The sequence below is a fragment of the Hyperolius riggenbachi genome, chromosome 4 (assembly GCF_040937935.1).
Source record: "Hyperolius riggenbachi isolate aHypRig1 chromosome 4, aHypRig1.pri, whole genome shotgun sequence".
Classification (NCBI taxonomy): domain Eukaryota; kingdom Metazoa; phylum Chordata; class Amphibia; order Anura; family Hyperoliidae; genus Hyperolius; species Hyperolius riggenbachi.
Genome location: NC_090649.1, coordinates 331,220,561 through 331,237,227, shown reverse-complemented (window position 1 = coordinate 331,237,227; position 16,667 = coordinate 331,220,561). Strand labels below are relative to the sequence as shown.

At 44.0% G+C, this 16,667-nt stretch overlaps 1 protein-coding gene across 1 annotated transcript in view; it reads right to left on the bottom strand.

Annotated features, from left to right (window-relative positions):
• Nucleotides 1-1,431: 1,431 nt before the first annotated feature.
• IRF2BP2 (interferon regulatory factor 2 binding protein 2) overlaps nucleotides 1,432-16,667 on the bottom strand; it is a 49,600-nt gene continuing 34,364 nt past the window's right edge. Inside the window, exon 2 of the mRNA XM_068231815.1 lies at nucleotides 1,432-2,639. Coding sequence (XP_068087916.1) covers nucleotides 1,918-2,639 — 722 coding nt within the window. The 3' untranslated portion in view covers nucleotides 1,432-1,917. The remainder of the gene's footprint in view (nucleotides 2,640-16,667) is intronic.

Below are 16,667 nucleotides of genomic sequence, written 5' to 3'. Positions count from 1 at the left end.
GTTCCAGGAGAGTGGTTGGAGGTTATGCTGGGAATACGCAATGAGATTTTTCAGCAGATTTACTGTCCGATCAATTTTCCAATCGTTTTACTAATCTATTTTCTGATCGTTTTTCTAATCGATTTCCATTCACTTCTATGAGAAATCGATCAGAAAAACGACCGAAAATAAGCTTGGGCATATCGGAAATTATCTATCGAACCATCTATCTGCCAAAAAAATCTCATGGTGTATTACCAGCATTAGCATAGGATCAGTTTTATAGCCATGAAACTACCCTTCCTTTAAATATCAATATAGCGCAGCTATCTAGTAATCAGTGTGCTTATCTCTCAGGAAGTCTTAATAAAACTTGCTAGGATCATTTGTAATGCTAGGTACACACCATACAATTTTCTGTTAGATTTACCCATCAGATAGATTTTTTCCAACATATTGGAAAAATCTATCTGGTAGGGAAACCTAACAGAAAATTGTATGGTGTGTACCTAGCAGCCTTTAATGAATCGATGCCACACCATACAATTTTCTGTTAAGATTTACCTGCCAGATAGATTGTACGGTGTGGCATCAATTCATCAAAGGCTGCTAGGTACATACCATAGATTTATCTGCCAGATAGATTTTTCACAATATGTTGTAAAAATCTATCTGGCATGTAAATCTAACAGAAAATTGTACGGTGTGTACCTATCATCAAAGAACCAAAGAGGAGAGAGATAATACTCCTCCTATGCAATATTGATCTAGCTATCATCCCTAAATATACACAGTGTTCTCCTCAGAAATTATTTTAGTAAGGTGGGGTAAAGCCATAGCTGGGTGGTCAAAAAAAGATAAGGAAAATCGCACATGGCGCTACATGCAAAATATGTGGCGTGCCAAAGTTCCCATGCCCCACTTGTGTGGTGAATATTTCCAGTGCTCCTCATACTTTGCTAATTCCCATACTTTTCCAAAGCCTTCTAGTGCTTTTCAAATTATGTTCCAACTTTCCAGTTCCCATAGCCCAGTACCAGCAACCCCCAATTCTCTCCTTGAGCTTAGTAGCACCCATGTGTTCCACCTCTGTTGGTACTTCTGTAGCATGTTCCCAGCTTAATTCCTCACAACCATATATAACGTATGAGACCCACCTGGGACTGCTAACACCTGGGCTGCACTGTGGAAGCAAGGGCAGCACCTAGCATAAAGGGGCTGGAAAGAACTCTGCATACATATACATACACCCCCTCTCATAACACAAAGGAGGAAAATGTATTTGTATTCCTATTTCTTCCTGACAAAACTTCCCTTCATTTAGAACAGTACCACACAGTCTGATCACTCTTCCTGGCAAACAAGTCCTCATAAAGCAATTCTACTATTCCTTGCCATGATATATTGAAACACTCTTTGAAGAACAGTAAATAGCTACCATACTCGGAATAGTACTTTGGTGAACAAGATTTTTTAATAAACATCACCCAGTGGTTCAAATTACATCAAATTTTACAATTAAAAAAGCGTAATTTCAAAGAAAATGAGTAACCAGAGACAATTTACAATGTCATAAAATGTATTTGGCATTTTTAACAAGTGCATACAAATACAGCTAAAAGCATTTGTTTTTCCAAGTGCTCTAAAAAGCATCTCAAGTCACAGCCTACACTGAACAGTAACTGTCACTGGATAAGAACAAATAGTTGCAAATATAACATTAACAAAGAATACCTTTCTGATCAGTACATACCTTTGTTTAAAAAAAATAGAAACACAATGTATTCAGAAATTAAAAATTATACAGCCATGTTTATGCAGTCTACATTTACTTTGTGTGTGCAAATACATATTTCTACATATCACACACACACAACGTAAGATTTAGTAAGATTATGGTGGCTACAAAGCAAAAAAAAAAAAATCCTTTAAAAAAAGTCAAGAGTCTCTCTCTTTTTTCACTTTGACATCCCCAGCAAGAATGGTGGCAATTTCACCCTGCATGAAGGCCCATGGTACATTTGATCCCACCAGGGGACATTTTTCCCCACTTGGACAATACACTTCTCCGGATGAGCCTTGCTGTTTAATACTTTGCCTTGAACATGGAAAGCAAAATTTGTGAGAAGGTACTGATGGGCACTGTACAAAATGTGTGTCCTCAAGACGCTCATGGCATAGAGTGCAGCATAATGGTATACTGTTTGGTATGGAAGAATCAGGAATGCTTTGGGGGTGCACCTGTTCCATTCCTGCATGGGATGATGTTCCACCACTGGGAAGCTGGCTTGGTACTTCCCTTGGAGCCATTCTTCTTTGGTTCATAGAGGAAGGTGAAGGTGGGCTGTTGCTATTTCGTCTAGTTGTAGAGTGAACCTGGTTGGCATCTTTAGAAGCTTGACTGCCACCAGCATTATCAGCCACCAAAATTAAAGCAGCCATTGGAGACTGGCCATTTTGTGCAGCTTCAGGTGGTGTGTTTCGGTTGGAATGAGGAGAAACAGTTGAAGGTGGGGATATGAAGGATGAACTAGTCATTGTCATATTTTTAAGACCATCAGTTGCTGGCAACCATGACGGTCCTTCACCGTTTAATTTAACAGAACCACCTTCGCCCTCTGGCTCCGGAGACGTCTTCCGCTTCCGAGCTGCACGAGCACCTACAGAAGAAAACAAGGAAAAAAGCATTAGAAGAGAAATACTTGACATTAAAAAAATATATGTCCACTCACAGCATTAATTTGCAGCAGTGAAAAGTATAGCAGAATTCAAGGACCAATGAATCAAATCTGTAAGCCAGCATTTTAAGAAGGTGAAGGAATATTTGTTTCCAGGGAATCAAAGTTTTTAAAGCAAGGATCACTGTTATACACCAAGTGTGGTATGGTCCGATGTTAGTCATGGAGCAGATATGCCAACATCAAACCACCAAACCTTAATACCTATAATGAATACATAGTTTATCACAAGCTTTCAAAATTTTAAGTTTCATCTTCAGGCAAGTTACAGAACTTGATTAGAACCATACAAAAGTGAATGTAACATACTTTTGTACAATTCTAATCCAGTTGTGTAACATACCTGAAGAAGAAGTTTTGAAAGCTTGTGTTATGTACAGTTAGTCACTGAAGCAAACATGAGCTTGCACAGCACACAATAAAGTCTCCATAGTTGCTAAAGGCAAGTACACACGCCATACTGTAGCTAATGACGGGTTCATCAGACCCTCCTGCTGGGTGGGCGTTCTGCTGTGGAGTCGGAGGCAATTTTGGGCACACGGAGTCATAGTTGGAGTCGTTGATTTCCTAAACTGAGGAGCCGGAGTTGGGTGATTTTTGTACAAAATCCACAGCCCTGTTAAGTATTAGATTAAGGAGTCTGAATCGGAGCCATTTTGGGTACCTGGAGTCGGAGTTTCATAAACCGAGGAGTCGGAGTCTGAAGATTTTTGTACCGACTCCACAGCCCTGGCCGACAGTAGGCCGTGTGTACACGCTGTCGGCAGACTGATAAGACTGTTTCTGACAGATCAGTTCAGCGGAGATCAGCCTGTCTAATTAGCGGTTATCAGCAAGTGTGAATCAAGGATGTGAACTGTGCTACAGCTCTGTGCTAATAAGTAAACTCTAATGCTGGGAATACACCATATGTTTTTTTGGCAGATAGATGGTTCGATAGATCATTTCCGACATGTGCGATCTTATTTTTGATCGTTTTTCTGATCGATTTCTCATAGAAGTGATGGAAATAGATAAGAAAAGATAAGAGAATCGAATTGGGAAATTGAGAGGAAAAACGAACCAAAAATCGATTAGGTGGAAAATCGACCGAAAAAACGCATCATGTATTCCCAGCATTAGGCTGGGTTTCCAATAGCCTCCACACATCCTCCAAGACGCGCGACGGCACTTCCTCTTCTGTGAGTAAGCAGCCGAATGCCAAAAGCTGTGCCTTGCACGGCTATGGGATTCACTGCCACTCGCACTAAAACTGACAGCAATGTTGGTCGTATCGCTATGGCAAGTAATTCGGCCAGCAGGCATCATTATTCTCTATGGCAGAGTTTCCCTGCACGATTTGCCTGTGGGGAAACTGCGGATTCGGCCCAATTTCCACGCTAGTACAAATGGGCCCTAATACTGGGTTTACACCATACAATTTTCTGTGATGCTGGGCATACCGGTGCAATTGTGCGCCGGCATCGAGCCAGCGCGTCCCCACTCGTCCGCGTGGATCGATTCCCGCCCGTTAGGGCTGCACGGTTTTTCGGTTCAAAACCGAAACCGCGGTTCGAGGCAAGACGATCTGCTGATCGTCAGTGCCTTCGGTTTTTCGGTCCGCTGTCTAACTTGCTTCTGGCCCCGCTGTGCGCGGATTGGCCAGAAGCAGTGAATATGCATAAGTGTTAATGAGCGGGCGGGGGGGCGGATCCACTCGAGCGAGCGGCGGGCACATACAGCATTACTAATCACTGGCTAGCGATGGAATGACGGCAGCGGTAGGCGGAGCTGTATGCTCTGTACAGCTCCGCCCACCGCTGCCATCATTCCATCGCTAGCCAGTGATTAGTAATGCTGTATGTGCCCGGCCGCTCTCTCGAGTGGATCTGCCCCCCGCTCATTAACACTTATACATATTCACTGCTTCTGGCCAATCCGCGCACAGCGGGGCCAGAAGCAGTGATCCTCAACACTAGCGGCTTAACTAACATTAAGCTCGACTGAGATTTTCAGCTTGTGCTGCAAGGAGGGCACGTCTGAGTCAAGCGCTAGTACCAGTCTGGTACTATCTGCGCTTGACTCAGACGTGCCCTCCTTGCAGCACAAGCTGAAAATCTCAGTCGAGCTTAATGTTGTTAGTTAAGCTGCTAGTGTTGAGGATCACTGCTTCTGGCCCCGCTGTGCGCGGATTGGCCAGAAGCAGTGAATATGTATAAGTGTTAATGAGCGGGGGGCGGATCCACTCGAGAGAGCGGCCGGGCACATACAGCATTACTAATCACTGGCTAGCGATGGAATGATGGCAGCGGTAGGCGGAGCTGTACAGAGCATACAGCTCCGCCTACCGCTGCCGTCATTCCATCGCTAGCCAGTGATTAGTAATGCTGTATGTGCCCGCCGCTCGCTCGAGTGGATCCGCCCCCCCCGCCTACTCATTAACACTTATACATATTCACTGCTTCTGGCCAATCCGCGCACAGCGGGGCCCCCCCAAGTGCAAAAAGCAGGATTTGAAAAAAAATCGGGGGGAAATCGAAATTGCGATTTCTGAGAGAAAATCGCAATTTCGATTTTCCCCTAAAATCGTGCAGCCCTACCGCTCGTCCCCGCGGGCACTTCCTTATCACCGCTTGGTTTCTTCCATTGTCCGCCTGCGGGGATCGAGCGCGGTATCACTCCGGCACGGTGATGGGACACGTCGGATATTATCAATCGAGCCATTAGCGGCTCGATTGATAATAAAAGAGCCGTGTATGCCCAGCATTAGATTCTTCTGTTAGATTTTCTGTTAGAATGCATAATTAGATTATTTTCTGTAGAGAATGGTCATTATCTCTGGTGCATTGTCTTCTGTTTATCTTCTGCTGAGTAGAACAATGCCTAATTGCTCGGCAGATAGATGGTAAGATAAATAAATTTCCAACATGTTGAACTTTATCTATCTGGCAGGTAACCCTTTGAGCCTATTTCCACTATGTCTATATTTGGGCTGAATATTGCTCATTTCTGTGTATTCGAGTAGGGCAGGAAAATGCTGCGTATCTTGCTTGTGACTTGCTATCCAGCTCACACTGCAGAGCAAAGCTGGAACAGCATGCTGCAGATTTCAGCAGCACGCAGCCGAATATTTATAGCCATGCATAGCACAGCTTAGCAATGTGGGCAGTGGCTTAGCAGCAGAGCGGAGGCCAAATCGGAAACCATCAAGACTCGTAGTGGAAATGAACCCTTTCTGTGCTCCCAGGAATGTGCAGGAATGTTCAGGGTTTTTTTTAGGATTTCCATAAATTGTAATGAAGACATTTTTTCTCCTGAAGGTTATCATGCAGTGTCTTATCTTTAAAAGCAGAGGAGAAGTTCCACTTTAAGGGCTCGATTCAGTAAACGGTGCTAACCCAGTTAGCACGCCTAAAGGCTTTGGGCGTGCTAACTAGGGTACTAAGTAGTAAGCACATACAAACTACTTAGCACCGTAGTTAGCACATGCAAACTTAGCACCGTAGTTAGCACATGCAAACTACTTAGCACCGAAGTTAGGACATGCAAACTACTACTTAGCACCGTGCTAACTAGGGCCCTAAGCTTCATGGTTAGATACCCCTAGTCTTGCTAATTATGATCTTGTAAAAGATATATTTAAGAATATTTGGAAATTTAAATTCAATCTGAGCTCTATATATTATGTGACGATCATTATATTATTGTTAACAATACCTCTCATCTTCCACAGTGATAATTGATGCTGAAGCTACTGTTGGAAAAGTTAGGAGGCGCACTGCTACACTGCATATTCTGTCATATGTTCCTTTTCTTTGTTGAATAAACACTGTTTTTTTAAAAAAAACTAGGGTGCTAAGTAGTTTACATGTGCTAACTACGGTGCTAAGTAGTTTGCATGTGCTAACTACTTAGCATGTGCAAAACATGTTAGCACATGCAAAGTGGCTTTTCACTGGCGTGCTAACATTTAGCACCCTTTTCTGAATCAAGCCCTAAATGTATTGCCCGAATCAACGTTTGTTAGTTTGATATTGGAATATTTGTTATATACCAACTGATTTTATTTTATGACCTGAAAAAAAGAGGACCTGACTTAATCTTGGTACCTCCACTCATTTGCAGTTTTAAGGGCAATAAATAGTGTTTTCTAAACAGCATAACTTTTAGGCCTGGTTCACTGGCTACAGCTTGTGTGACCCTGCCCTTACAAAGACTTCCCACTTCTTATCAAAAAGATGACATCTCTCTAGTGAAAACCCTTTTTTCGAGCACTGTATTAGAACATTTGGGATTTTTACAGTCTATAACCTTTTTAATATTATTTTTACTTCCTGTATCAATGAGTTCCCAAACTGACACAGCAATAAAACCTGATAGGTTCTCTATCCTTTTTGTAGTTTTCAATATATGGGAGAGGAGGGGTTTTTGCTTAGAACTTCAGTAAGCACAGCAGCACATAGATGGGTATAGATACACTTTAAACCTCAACTCCAGCCAAAACTTGGACAGTTTCCTAAATACCTATCTCTCCTTTCTGCCCCCACTGGAATTTCCTACAACACCTAACAGCTCCAAATACTAGAGCCACAACAAGAACCAGTTGAGTGGGTGAGTTTTTATACAAAACAAACTTGATTTTGCTAATAAACTGCAAGTTAATTAGACAGGATCTTCATCTTCTTTGTCACTGACATAGTTAGAGTATCTTCAAGTTTGGAGTTCGAGAAACAGAGCATTAAACAAAGGTTAGTAAAATATAATTGCAGATTACGATCATAACTGCAGAACCTTACATATTTGGGCACATCTCTGTAGTGCATGAAAATGTAAAATGTATGCAACCTTTCCAATGCTAATAATAAGTCAAAGGACTGATGATGGAACCATCTGTGAACTATACTGTACATGGCTTATATCAGTGCAAAGTGCAATGGGCCAGGCCAAGCTTTCCCCTCTGCTGTTTCTGCCTCTACCTAAACAGCACGATTAAAAGCGCTTCCCCTCTACAAACTGGGGCTCTTGATTTATTGTCTACTTGTGAAACAAGATCCACTAACAATGCAGATTGGCGGTCTATTTTCTTTACATTATGCTCACTCTTCATGCCCATGGGGCTTTGTCATCTGAGTAACATGGCTGATTTCAAGATTACAAAAATGTAAAAATGTTGATGAATGTAAGTAAAGGTGAAAGACAATATAGTTTCCCTTCAAGGGTATGAACACTATTGTAAAGAGATCTGAGCTGAACTACCATATTTTCAGAGTATAAGAGTATAAGATGCACTTTTTCTCCCCTTTAGTGTGTGTGTGTGGGAGGGGGGGGGGATTAAGTCAGTGCGCCCTATGTGGACTGGAACCAGGTGTCCCTCCCCCCCCACAATTACCTACATACTCCTCCTCAAGTGATTGGACCCAATGATAGAGTCATGGTCCCGCCCATGAGACCATCAGCTCCAATTAGAAAAGGGAGCAGTGTGCAACCATGATTAGCGGGTCCGGGACAGCGCCCCCTGCCATTTTCGTGGATCTCTTCCCAAAGCCTTTTGTAGCCTCTCTATGTGCGGCTACTTCCGCATCACCTGACAGGAGCGGCGGGCACCCGACTGTATGTATTATCCTCCGGGGCAAAGAAGGACATGGGGACCGAGGAGGACACGGAGGGACATACGGGAGCAGAGGACAGACACTGGGGGCTAGGAAGGACACACAGGAGCAGAGGATGGACACAGGGGGGGCAAGGAAGGACACACAGGGCAGAGGATGGACACTGGGGGATAGAGCGGACCAGCAGAGGAGGACACAGGGACAGAAGAGGATACTGGAGAACAAAGAAGGATGCAGGGGGGAACAGAAGAGGACACAGGGCAAAGAAGGATGCAGGGGAGCAGCGGCTGCTAGGTACAGAACAAGAGAACATTTTTGAAAAACATACCAAAGGCACATTGTGGCATTATTTTGACACTCAGGCCCTGATTTATGAAGACTGGAGAGCCTGTGTGATCCAACAAACCCAGCTTTGAGTTATTTAAAGTGAACCAGAGACAAAGCACCCACATGAATTTTACCATATATTATCAGTGTGAACATTAAGCTCCATACACCCGCTCAACAGCGGTCTTTTATGCAGCACAATTGTTGAACAACTTTTGTTCTGAAACAAGTTGAAACAGCTAAAATAAGTATTTTGCTATTGTTCAAAAAGCTGATAAGACTGATAAAAAGTCAAACCAATAGTTGTATTGACTTCTTATCAGTCTTAACAGCTTTTTTTGAACAATAGCAAAATACTTTTTTTTTGCGGTTTCAAAACAAAAGTTGTTCAACGATTGTGCTGCATAAAAGACCGCTGTTGAGCGTGTGTATGGGGCTTTAGAGAAAACACCTACCCTGCTCTCTGTTTCACCATTCACTACTCTGAGTTTGAGCTGAGTCTGTCTTCTCTGATGTCTTTTCAAGCCCAAGCCTGCCTCCTTCTGACTCTGCTATAATACCTCAGCTATAATGATTCTTGAGCAAAGCCAGACTGAATGCTCAGTCAGGGATTTTATCAGGGCTGATAACAAGCAGGCTGAGCAGTGGATGATGAAACAGAGAGCAGGGTAGGTGTTTTCTCTAATGTTCCCACTGATATATATGGTAAAATACATGAAGGTGCTTCATCTCTGGTTCACTTTAAAATGTCCGCTATTTCACCTAGGTGAAACATGATCACAGTAAGGATTACCAGAAGTTGAGTAAAAACAGCAGTTGTGTAACTGCAGTATTACAGAAGAACTTGCAGTGACACTTTATTGTAATAAGATCAGGACTACCTTGATTTATGTAAAGATTTTGCCAGGTAAGTGCATGCCTGTTATTTCAATAAGACCCTAGTTCAACCTCCCATTTATGGAAATGTATAGAATAGCGTTAAAATCAGCAATGCATCACGTCTTTACTATTTGCAATAAATATTTAAAAAAACTTGACTCTCTCCCATAATTCTTTCTTGTCATCAGATGAACACCCTGACACACAAGACACACCCTGATGAAACGTCCAATGAGGACGTGAAACGCGTTGGTGGGCGGAGCTAACGCGGATGCATGTGATGCAGCACTCTAAGACACACACAGCCTACGGGATCTCTTGCTGGCGTCCTATGTATCTAAATGGGCACGGGAGTAATCGGAGCAAACGGCTGACTTCAGCGTGGCCCTAAGAGGCCTGGACTCTTGTGTCGTCTAAACGTTAGGACATCTCAATGGTTGCTGATTAACGACTGGATGGGTGGGATCTAACCAATATGACTATGCAATAACCAGCGAATTGATCCAAACAGACCAAATGTTGGAACTTGTGGACTGGTTGTCAAACGAACAGCAGAAACCTATTAGAGACTTAAGGGAGGCCCCCAGATCAGAATTATAAATGGCACAGGTGTGAGTGATGAGTGCATACGCGGGCAAATGAGTGGTAATGTAGTGTTGTTATCCGGCCAGGAATAAACTACATGACATCCTGATATTAAGCACTAGCATGTTTTGCATGCAAACAGTTGTGATATTCTCCGCAAATTGGTGTTTTTAATTGATTGGGATGTAATTGTACAATCTCGGTTGTATTTGTGAGGGGATCTGTTTTTGAAACTGTGACTTTAATAAAAAGCAATTTTGGTATACCTTTGAAGGCTTTGTGACCCATAAGAAACAAATTGGTTAGTAGTGGACAGTATATGCGGCGTTTAGCGTTCCCCCACATTCTATGGGGGCTTTGGAACCAAATATCCAATAACAACACTGATTCTTATTTATATGCATTGTCATCAGATGAAGTCAGCAGCAGATCGCATATCCTCAGCCACTAGGCATGGGCTCTTTCAGTATTCAAATGAAGTCTAATGACTTCACCTGTGACAACAGGCAACGTGGGTTAACTTACCCAGAAGTCTTCGGTCCCATCTGTGTTTCATTACTTGTCATAGGCGTACTGAAGACCGCATTCCAGGGCTCACTAACGCGCTTCTTCCTTCCGGCTTGAAAGAGGAAGTGCAGTAGTGAGTCTTGGAACGTAGCTTTCATTACGCCAATGACGCGTAATGAAACGCAGACGGGACCAAAGACTTCTGGGTCTCATGGACGGGACCACCTGGCCACAGATGAAGTCATTAGACTTCATTTGAATACCGAATTTGAGTCCTTCTGGACTCGTGAGCCCATGCCTGCCAGCCACCTCCTTCCTCTGCTGGAAAAAATAACTCTTATTGGCCAGCACTGCAGCTATAGCTCCTCACTGCCTAGAGCAGGTATGTCAAACTGGTCCTATGAGGGCCGAGGTCCTCACACATTTTTGATACAGCTCAAATGAATTGATGGGTCTGAATCAGGAAAGGTGTGGTCCTTCAGGTAGAACACATTCCTTTCTTTCTCAGTCCATCCTAAACACTGGCATGGATCTGGCCCTCCAGGCCTGGAGTTCAACACATGTGGCCTAGAGTGTGATAAAATATTTAACCCTTCCTACACTGACCCCAATGTGGTTATAAATGCCACTTCTCCCCACCCTGCCTTTCCTGTAATAAGAAAGCATTTTTTTTTAAAAAACACTGGGGATGGTGGGAGAAGGGTTAAATGTCAATTTTGTCTTCAGGTATAATGAGAACTAAATTAACTGTAACACAAACTTCTCTGTAGGTCCTCTTTAAACTCTAAAGCCTTGTAAACACGCATGACTTAACCACTTCCAGACCGCCTAACGCACAGGGGCGGCCGGGAAGTGGAGCCCACAAGGACCAGCTCACCCACAGAGGCGGCGGTCCTTGTAAGGGCATGGGTGGAGCGATCACGTCATCCGTGACGCGATCCTCCGCCGGCGCCTGTCACCGCTCACCCGCCGCAACATCCCGCCGGCCATACGGAAGCGCCGGCGGGATGTTAACCCCGCGATCGCCGCATACAAAGTGTATAATACACTTTGTAATGTTTACAAAGTGTATTATACAGGCTGCCTCCTGCCCTGGTGGTCCCAATGTCCGAGGGACCACCAGGGCAGGCTGCAGCCACCCTATGTCGCAGTGTTTACATCTGTTCTCTACCCTAAACACCCACTAATTACCCATCAATCACCCCCTATCACCACCTGTCACTGTTACCCATCAGATCAGACCCTAATCTGCCCCTTGCGGGCACCCAATCACCCGCCTACAAGCTCAGATTGCCCTCAGACCCCCCCTTATCAATTCGCCAGTGCATTAGTTACATCTGTTCTTCCCTGTAATAACCCACTGATCACCTGTCAATCACCCATCAATCACCCCCTGTCACTGCCACCCATCAATCACCCCCTGGCACTGCCACCCATCAATCACCCCGTCACTGCCACTCATCAATCAGCCCCTAACCTGCCCCTTGCGGGCAATCTGATCACCCACCCACACCAATAGTTCGCCAGCAGATCCTACGTCAGATCACCTCCCAAGTGCAGTGTTGATATCTGTTCTCTACCCTAAACACCCACAAATTACCCATCAATCACCCCCTGTCACTGCTACCTATCAGATTAGACCCCTATCTGCCCCTAGGGCACTCAATCACCCGCCCACACCCTCAGAATGCCCTCAGGCCCCAGCCCTGATCACCTCGCCAGTGCATTGCTTGCATCTATTCCCCCCTCTAATCACACCTTGAGACACCCATCAATCACCTCCTGTCACCCCCTAGCACACCTACGCATCAGATCAGGCCCTCATTTGCCCCGTGTGGGCTCCTGATCACTCGGTCAAACCTTCAGATCCCCCTCAGACCCCCTTCCGATCACCTCCCCAGTGCATTGATTGCATCTATTTTCCCCTCTAACCACCCCCTGAGACACCCATCAATCACCTCCTGTCACCCCCCCTAGCACTCCTATCCATCAGATCAGGCCCAATACAACCTGTCATCTAAAAGGCCACCCTGCATATGACCGGTTCCACAAAATTCGCCCCCTCATAGACCACCTGTCATCAAAATTTGCAGATGCTTATACCCCTGAACAGTCATTTTGAGACATTTGGTTTCCAGACTACTCACGGTTTTGGGCCCGTAAAATGCCAGGGCGGTATAGGAACCCCACAAACTGACCCCATTTTAGAAAAAAGACACCCCAATGTATTCTGTTAGGTGTATGACGAGTTCATAGAAGATTTTATTTTTAACTTGTGACAAAAAAATAAAAACTTCTATGAACTCACCATACTCCTAACGGAATACCTTGGGGTGTCTTCTTTCTAAAATGGGGTCATTAGTGGGGTTCCTATACTGCCCTGGCATTTTAGGGGCCCTAAACCGTGAGGAGTAGTCTTGAAACAAAAATGACCTGTGAAATCCTAAAGGTACTCATTGGACTTTGGGCCCCTTAGCGCAGTTAGGGTGCAAAAAAGTGCCACACATGTGGTATCGCCTTACTCGGGAGAAGTAGTATAATGTGTTTTGGGGTGTATTTTTACACATACCCATGCTGGGTGGGAGAAATACCTCTGTAAATGACGATCTTTTGATTTTGTTTACACACAATTGTCCATTTACAGAGTTATTTCTCCCACCCAGCATCGGTATGTGTAAAAATACACCCCAAAACACATTATACTACTTCTCCTGAGTACGGCAATACCACATGTGTGGCACTTTTTTGCAGCCTAACTGCGCTAAGGGGCCCAAAGTCCAATGAGCACCTTTAGGCTTTACAGGGGTGCTTACAAATTAGCACCCCCCAAAATGCGAGGACAGTAAACACACCCCACAAATGACCCCATTTTGGAAAGTAGACACTTCAAGGTATTCAGAGAGGGGCATGGTGAGTCATTGGCAGATTTCATTTTTTTTTTGTCGCAAGTCAGAAGAAATGGAAACCTTTTTTTTTGTCACAAAGTGTCATTTTCCGCTTACTTGTGACAAAAATTAATATCTTCTATGAACTCACTATGCCTCTCAGTGAATACTTTGGGATGTCTTCTTTCCAAAATGGGGTCATTTGGGGGGTATTTATACTATCCTGGAATTCTAGCCCCTCAAACATGTCAGGTGGTCAGAAAAGTCATAGATGCTGGAAAATGGGAAAATTCACTTTTTGCACCATAGTTTGTAAACGCTATAACTTTTACCCAAACCAATAAATATACACTGAATGGGTTTTTTTTTTTATCAAAAACATGTTTGTCCACATTTTTCGCGCTGCATGTATACAGAAATTTTACTTTATTTGAAAAATATCAGCACAGAAAGTTAAAAAAAATTATTTTTTTGCCAAAATTCATGTCTTTTTTGATGAATATAATAAAAAGTAAAAATCGCAGGAGCAATCAAATAGCACCAAAAGAAAGCTTTATTAGTGACAAGAAAAGGAGCCAAAATTCATTTAGGTGGTAGGTTGTATGAGCGAGCAATAAACCGTGAAAGCTGCAGTGGTCTGAATGGAAAAAAAGTGGCCGGTCCTTAAGGGGGGTAAAGCCCACGGTCCTCAAGTGGTTAAGTTGGCTGATAATGTATGCCTCGAGTCGATAGGTGGCCCCCGACCGCAGCTCTACAAGCAATCCGCTGGGTGGATCAACTTCTTTGTTCACGCCGCTCTTGTCTGCCACATGACGTAAAGTACACCCTGCTCCTCCTCCTCCCCCCCCCCCCCAACACAACACGTTGTCAGCTACACAGCTGACACGTGTCCCGATCACCAACGAGTGACATGAGTTAAAGGTGTGCATACAACTTAAAGGGAACCAGAGACGGAGCAAACTAAAAAATAGGAAAAGCTACTATTCATACCTGGGGCTTCCTCCAGCCCCATAAGCCTGGATCGCTCCTACGCCGCCGTCCTCCGCTGCCTCTATCGCCGGTACCGGGTCCCGTCACTTCCGGCGGATGCGGCCACTTTTCCGCATCACAGGGGCTCCCTCCATATACGTACGCATGCGCCTGCGCAGTAGTGAGGCGCATGCGTATGTATATGGAGGGAGCCCCTGTGATGCGGACAATTGGCCGGCAGTGACGCAGTGTGCTTGCCTCGACTGGTCGGGAGTACGGGACCCGCGCAGATAGAGGCAGCGGAGGACGGCGGCGTGGGAGCGATCCAGGCTTATGGGGCTGGAGGAAGCCCCAGGTATGTATAAAACATTTTTTTTCTACATCTCTGGTTCTCTTTAAAAAGATGGTGGGAGTAGCTTACAGGGAAATACTGTAAATCCAATAGAAGTTTTAAACTGCTAAAATATATATATTTGTTGACTTCTGTGTCATATTCCATAAACTTTCTTTAGCCATCTGGTTCTACAGTAAAGAGCTTATAAAACATCCCTTATACCACTTAATGCTACTCACACAGACAAAGACTATCGAACAGAAAGCAAAACTCAGTTCACAGCCTTACCATCTCAGCAGTTCTCTCTGCTGCCTGTAATTGAGCTTTACTGAGCCCCCAGCAGGGGCCCAAATTCTTCTGAACTTCCTGGCATGGAAAACCCTGTCACGCTTCTGTATCCAGCCCTCTCCCATTCCACTGGCTTGAAAGGTCACTGTACCAATACAGATGCCAGCTAGCTATGAGAAAACTGGGGGCAGGCAAAGAGTCTGGTGTCAGATATCCAACCATCTGCGGAACCTGGTGAAGCTCAAAACAGCCCTGATAGCAACAGCAGGGACCACTGCTGATGTAATAAAGTTGCCTACTAGGCAGACTGGCTACCTGAGCGTTACCGCGAACCACTGCATTACATACAAATTTTTTTCAGCTCCCAGTCTACAATTGTGCTTCACATATGAATGCTGGGAAAATGTGTTTTATCTATGCATGCTGGGACACTGTGCCTCACAGATGAATGTTGAAAAATATCAATGGAGGCTGCAGCCCCGCCCTGTCTGTCTGTCTCACTGTGGCTCAAACAAAAAGCTTTATTGTACAAGTTGAACATGCAAAAATTACTCCTGCGTTCCAAGAGTACAGTTGGAAAACTAACTAGTTGTCTGTCAAAACAGTGCTTCAGAGAAAAAACAGACCGTAAATGGAAGGCTAGGTCCTTCAACTACTGCAATTAACAACTTCGAATATACAATGCAGGATACATTTAATTTAAAATTAAACATCAAGCATGGAATTGTACAAGAGATTTAAACAGACTCATTGAAAAGCCCTGCTAAAAATTCAACACACAGCTGAGCTAGAGCTGATTAGTTTAGCACGGCTCTGCTACTTTCGAGCTAATTCACACTACAAGAGCTTTTTTTTAAGCACTTTGCAATTTTAAAAGCTCTTGCTAATGGTATCCTAAGTGTGTGTTCACACTGGAGCGATGTGATCTTATAAAAATCCCCCATAGCGTTGCATTAGCAAGAGCTTTTAAAATTTCTAGCGCATAAAAAACTCTTGTAGTGTGAATCAGCCCTTCCATCTGTAGTTCCATGTGCAGCCTGCTTGGTTGCTGCAATCTCCTCTCTCTGTGAGGGCCCGATTCCACTTGTGCGGTGTGAATTCGTTGCGGAAAACGCAGAAACGAATTTGTTTGTATGCAAATTGTAATGCAAATTTGCGTGCGTTTTTGTGTATTTTTGTAAGAATGAGAATTTAACCATGACAGTGCCTGTGTGCTTTTACATTGATTTTAGGCAAAATTGTATGCGAATTTGCATGGAAAATACGCATAGTGAAACCGCATGCGAATTTCCTATTAATTACGTTGCATGCAAAACGATGGCTCTGCTGTGCAGATTTAACCTGCACAGCAAACTGCACAGATTTTCTGACAAGTGGAAACAGGCCCATTTACTATCATTGGCTATGTGAATCTGCATGCAGAAAACGCATGCAGATTCGCTATAGTGGAAACGGGCCCTGAAGACAGAGTTTCAGCTCTCTATTGCTACAGCTTGACTAATGCTTGTCAATACAACTGCATGCACCACCTAAACTTATGTCAACAAGCAAGTTAACTTTTTTTTCTTTAGAGTTTAGGAGTTGAAGT